The sequence below is a fragment of the Azolla caroliniana genome, unplaced genomic scaffold (genome assembly GCF_043228905.1).
Source record: "Azolla caroliniana isolate FFs.n. ecotype wild unplaced genomic scaffold, voAzoCaro1.0.p SCAF_12, whole genome shotgun sequence".
Classification (NCBI taxonomy): domain Eukaryota; kingdom Viridiplantae; phylum Streptophyta; class Polypodiopsida; order Salviniales; family Salviniaceae; genus Azolla; species Azolla caroliniana.
In genome coordinates this window covers 8,438,220-8,444,627 of record NW_028230447.1, presented here as the reverse complement: position 1 = coordinate 8,444,627, position 6,408 = coordinate 8,438,220, and the positions used below count along the sequence as shown (strand labels likewise).

The following is a 6,408-nucleotide window of genomic DNA, read 5'->3' as shown; positions in this document are numbered from 1 at the left end:
TTGTATTGCCTTGTATCATGCGTACATGATCACGTGCTCGGCTATATTCGATAGATAAAAACGACGAAAGAAGCTTGGGGCAATCTCAAGAAGATTTTTGTTGCCAATACGGCTACACGAAAGCTCCAACTCTTATAGTAGTTGAATAATATGCTACAGAGGGATATGTGGATCACCAGCTATACCCAGTGTTGGGCAAAGTCTCTAGGCCCTACCGGAAATTTTCCTGCTTCTTATGAACCTAACCGGAATGTTAAAATCTCAGCCGGCCACGTTCCTATTAGCGACAATGTCAACCGGAAATGTTGAAATTTTTTTTAACGCATACCAAATAAATAAATAAAATTCTAGTGCAATACCACATCAAATCAATCACAAAAAATTGGAGCCCAAAAACTAAATATATATATTTATCAAAAAATGTACTAACTTTGTAAACAAAATTCACTTTTCGAAACTTTGTAAACTAGCATTAACAACATATTAGATCAAATTAGAGCTAATATATATAAAGTTCCAAAACAAAATAGATCACATTTACAAAATTTCAATCTATATCTTCTATGAAGTCCTCGATGTCATCCTCATGCTCATGAGAAGTACCTGTAAAAATATGACGATATGCCTTGCTTTCTCGCCACAACAAAATGCTGGCATTGAAGTCATGTTCTTCTAATTCAGGTCCTTCAATAGATATTCGTATCAATGCATCAACCGCATTGGTTTTTAGCCTATTTCTAAACTTATTTTTTATTAGATTTAGGCGACTAAAGCCTCTCTCACATGCTGCCGTAGAAGAACACTGAATTAACCCTATCAATGAAAGCTTTAGAAGCTCGGGTAGCTTTTCTTTCCACACATCATTACAATTTATCATACCCCAAACATCTAAGAAATCTCTTCCAAGCCATTCCGTGGTAGCTTGCCTTTTGAAAATTGCATATTCATCATACAATTTATCATTATCAATTATGGGAGAAAACGCTTTCCCATCTATCATTTTTTGAATGCCATAAAAATTTCCAAGTGTTTTCAACTCATTAAGACCCATAGTTTTTCGTGCTAAAATGCTTGTAGATCCGGTAGACATGTTCATTGGTGATAACATTTTCAATGCGGAAAGAGTCACCGGATCTTGAAGCCTCTTTTTTATTGTCTCTATCAATGCCTTAGAAAACAAAGTTTGGAATTGTATGGCTTCAATTAAGTCCTCACCATCAACACTTCTATCGATGAGGATGCTTTTATACATATTACCTTTTGTGGCATCTCGTAAAACTGAAAGCATTCCTTTTTCTCTACCATATTCTGGAATAATTGGATAATTATCGTTATCCTTCTCAAAACCATTCAGATCCATCATAACATGATGTAAAAATTGTTCTTCTATCTCCCCAATGGCTATCATAGCCAAACCTCCAATGCATGTCACATCCACATATTCCTTTTGGAATTCCATACTTAATGTAGACATGATCTTAAGTACATCTGCAAGGAAGTGAAGCATATACACTACTTTAAAGTTTCTTAAACTCAAGAATACATTGTATGCATCACTTTGCGATTGCAAAGTCTTCATCAAGGGTTCATACACATCACATACCCTCATGATAGCACCATGCCGACTAAGCCATCGTGTCTTCACAATCCCAAGAATATGCAAATGTGTGTATTCTAATGCATCTTGCATCTTACTTAATTCACCTTGGCGCATTGAGCTCCTCGAGAAATGTGCAGCCACCCGATTCACAAGGGCATCTAACTGCTTGCATGTTTCTTTGACTTCGACGTTCTTTGAAGCCTCTTGCACACACAAGTTTGTTCGATGTGCACAACAATGTAATGAAGTCATAAATGGATTATATGACTTCAATCTTGTAGCAACACCTGTAGACATACCTACCATAACAGATGCTCCATCACTTCCAAATCCCATCATTTTTCTAACATCTAAGTTCCACTTTTTTAACAACGCTAAAATGTTTTCTGTTATTGTTTTTGCTGTACCATCCTCTACTTCAAGTACCCCTAAATAAGAGGTTCGTACTTGCCTTCCTTCCACAAATGTAGCGTAAAGGATCAAGTTCTTGGTCACACTTACATCGGTAGCTTCATCTACCATAAGCCCAAACCAAGGACTTGTCCTCAACCTTTCATATATCTCGGCTTCAAGAGCCTTGCTAATGTGCAAGATAAAGCTTGCACAAGCCTTATTATCATTGTACATTCGTGGAAGGCCTTCCACACCACACTCTCTTAATAAACGTAAGAGGTTTTCCAATTTTCTAAATGCCAAATCCTCTTTAGCTATAAAATATGCACATTTAAACAATTTTTCAACTGCTAAATCCACACTAGCTTTTTTCTTTGATGCACATTTTTCAAGACCATTCTTGTCTCGTTCTTGTAACAAAATGGCATCTCGATGGGCCACACTTCTTGCATGTTCTTCTAATGCAGAAGTCTTAAAATTTTTTGCACCTGTTTTTCCAAATAAGGACTTACAATGTGGGTCATTCCTACAATAACTACACCATAGAAGCCCAGTTTCTAAATCCTCTTGAAGCCACTTAAATTTAGTAGGCCAATCTTCTTGAAATCTTAGTTTCGCCTTACTAACTCTATTTATCTCATTAATTGACTCTTGAGAGTATTGTTGGTCTTTTATAGGTTCTTCTAGAGACACATCTTCATTAGAAGATGACATGTTCTTCCTAAAACAAGGCATTGTATGAAGGCTCATTTGTTTTCCCTTGCCTTTGCTATTTTTGTTGTGCGACATACTGTAACAATAAGGTAGAGTATATTGAACAATCATAATCTATCATTTTCATTTACAAGAAAGGGAAACATACATACACAATCCATGTTTTCCAAAGAGAATAAGAAAATTAAAATACCTGGAATATATGGAAGATTGCGGAGGCTATAAAAGATTGAGTTTCCACTATGGATCTTCCAATCTATAAAAAAATAAAGAAGAAAGAGGAAGCCTCACATTAGCTTACACGCACATGCAAATGATAAATAATACATATCTTCACTATTTACTAGTTCATCTCTTTCTTAGCGTGTTCGATGCAAAACGCAATTGAAACTCTTAAATTGAATGTCAAAACCTCAAAATAATTTCACTATCAATGAGACATACATGCATTGTCTTCGTCTCATGCATGCATTGTCTTCGTCTCATGTTTGGGTCATAAAGTCAAAAGTTTGAGCAATACATTGTACACATCATACATGTGTATCCAAATATGCACAAAGTGGCCTCGTGGTGTTTACACTAATTATGCTACTCTATCTTGACTTGTCCTAAACTTGTATGCTACTCTTGGATCTTCATACAAATCTATTTACATAGAGACAATATGAAATACATGAGCATATGTAACAATTCTTGCTACATCTATATTGAAAGCACCACTTCATCTTAAGGTTTATGGTAAGTTTGTTTAAAGTAATTGAAATTACCATGCAATGTATTGATTATGAACCGTCACTACAACATTGGTTAGGGACTCATTGGTTTAAAGCTTAGCAAATCAAGCGATATAAAACTGAGAGAACATGGGTTAGGAATCAGGATGACATGTTATCAAATCACTTGCTCCAACTCGTTCCTAATGACATCAACATACTCTCTTAGATACGTAGTTCCACATCTTACATGAAAAAAATGAGCAAGACCATTGACAAGTACACAATTGTTCGCATTCGGCTCAAACTAGGAGACAAATAGACGGGAGAAAACGACAACTAGTAGCAAGTTATGAAATCTATGTGGGAGGGGAATACAAACAAATGAGCATTTCATTGACATATGCTATGCATGCTATATTGGAGGCAATTACCATTATATATTTCGGGACAAATTCGGACCATTTTACCAAATCACGGAGTGCGAAGGCCCAAAAAGTTTATGATATTCTTTCTCATGGTTAAACACACTTGCCACGAATCATGGGCCCATGCACTTCTCTCCTCTTCTTTGCCTTTTTTTGAAAACAAAAAAACAGAGGAAAGCAGAGCCTTTGTTTCCCTCTCTCTTCTTGTTGACTCTGATTGTTTTCTGTGTATCCAACAGCAGCAAGCAAGCCATCTTAAAACTTTATAAGGTTTCACCATTAAATTAGGGTCTCAATCCCAATACAGGCCTAATTCTGAGAGAGTCTCAATGTCCTTTTGAAAGCCTCAAACTTTCATACCCTGATTGACAGAAGAGGCACTCTGATGCTCTCAAAACATACAACAATCTCTTTTGATGCCCCTAAAAAATGATTTAGATATATCTCCAGCTTCTAGCTTCCATCATCGTTCTGAAATCCTAACAGCCATATCCATTGGAGCAGCTAGCTGCAAAGATGTATGAGGTAAAGCACTTATAGATCCAGCTATGGAGATGAGTTAATCACTTGAAACTTTCTTTCAAGGTCTTTCTTGTTCCTTTGCAAGAATTGTTAGCGAGAAAGAATTATGAGGTTTCAAAGAGAATGTGGTCATGTGGATGATGGCAATACCATGATGGTTCATGAAAATGATAATGATGGATGTACCATGGTTCAGGATGATGATGATGTGCATATCATATCTCATGATGGTGGTGGTGATGATGATGATGGCAATGGGCACACCATCATTCATGATAGGCATGCCACTTCTCAACAGACCATGTTTCATCATGAGTATGTGCATACCATGATTCATGATGATGATGGGCATGCCATATTTCATGATGAAGAAGAAGAAGAAGAAGAAAATTCTAGTACTCTAATTTCTCTCGCCCATGTTCTGAAATAATTACCGTAGTTTACGGACATCCACTGTACTTGCCTCTAGTACAAAAAACACTATTTCTCCAGCGGGAAAATGAACGTTGGAAGCAAAGGCAACAATAATTCAGGATTGCAATCATCAGGCATTTGAGCAAATATTCATGGATGTCATTAATTATTGTGATAAAGAAACAAAACCTTCACAAACATAGCTATTAAAAATGTGCATTTTATGTATAAAATGCATTTTAGAATACTTGAACTATTTAACATACATTCTGCATTTTACAACTGCCATTTCAAACTGGTCTTGTTCTTATGAACCTAATTGGAAATTTTTAGAAACTATAGTTGTGCACTCACCTTGCAATAGAGAGCGACGAGCGGCGATTGAGCGAGCGACGATCAACGAGGAACGAGTAATGATGAAGTCCGAAGGATGGAGTTGTGAGAAAAAACAGAAATCGACAGAGTGAAATGGAAATTGACAGAGAGGGAGACAGAAATCGTCGTCAGAGATGGAGAAAGAAATCGTCGACAGAGAGGGAGACAGAAATGAGAGAGAGAGAGAGAGAGAGAGAGAGAGAAAGAGGAGGGGGGGAAAAAACACGCAAAGGGGGAAAAAGGGGGAAAAGGGGGGAAAGGCTCAAGAGTAAATGAATATGTTTTTTTTTAACCTTTTTATTTTTACAAACTATATAAATAGCCGGTTCAAAAAATATGAACCGGCTAGATTCCGGTTGGTAGGAAAACCTAGCCGGAATCAATTCCGGCTGCCCCCCACCTTGGCCGGCAAAAGTCCCAACCCAACCGGAACGCTGACACTGTTCCTGGGACTTTGCCCAACACTGGCTATACCTTGAAGATCAAGGAGCTGTTCACCGCCCTCGAATCGATGAACGTCATCATCGATGATGAGGAAATGGTGCAAATATGCCTCGGTGGCTTGGCACCTTGATTCGACACGATTAGATCAGCCATTCTCGCAAGGGAGAATCCACCTTCCTTTTTCGACCCTTAGTCGATACTATTGGTGGAGGAAAATCATGCCCAACAAAGGAGCAATGCACCTGATGGCCAAATGCTCTACTCCTAGTTGGACGATAGAAGAGGATTCGACCGAGGAAATAGAGGTCGATTCAGTGGAGGATGATAGAGTCAGCCGACCCGAGAACGCAACTCCTACCAATGGCAAGATGGTAGGTGCAATCCTAGAGAGTTCGACAGAAGGGGGAGCCATCCTACCGAACCGAGCCATCGCAATAACCCAATTGAATGCGGGTACTATGGAAAACTTGGCCACTACGAAGAGGAATGCTGAAAGAAGCAATGAGAATTGGCCTTGACTAGCCGACAACTCACTAACTATGCTTTGAATTCCAACTACGACGATTGTGGCGGAATGTTTATGATGAGGCACAAAGTGCATTCAATGTTGACACAAGGTGAGACACATACCTCTCCTTCATATAATGTATGGTTTGTCGACCTAGGAGCATCCAATCATATGACATCCCACGAAGATTGGTTCCGAGAATTACGAAAGCCCGATCGGCCCGGCTATGTCGAAACCGGAGATGACACAACTCACTTGATTCGGCATATCGGAAATATCTCATTTGGGAACGATGGA

The 6,408-nt window shown here is 38.4% G+C and overlaps 1 protein-coding gene across 1 annotated transcript; it reads right to left on the bottom strand.

Annotated features, from left to right (window-relative positions):
* Positions 1-547: 547 nt before the first annotated feature.
* LOC147857031 (uncharacterized) lies at positions 548-2,782 on the bottom strand. Its single transcript, XM_087328601.1, has one exon. It carries the CDS (start codon positions 2,780-2,782, stop codon positions 548-550), a length of 2,235 nt encoding a protein of 744 aa, XP_087184727.1.
* Positions 2,783-6,408: the final 3,626 nt, after the last annotated feature.

Bases quoted from the DNA above. Each gene is read 5' to 3' on its own strand.
- LOC147857031 (XM_087328601.1), bottom strand. From the start codon at position 2,782: ATGTCGCACAACAAAAATAGCAAAGGCAAGGGAAAACAAATGAGCCTT.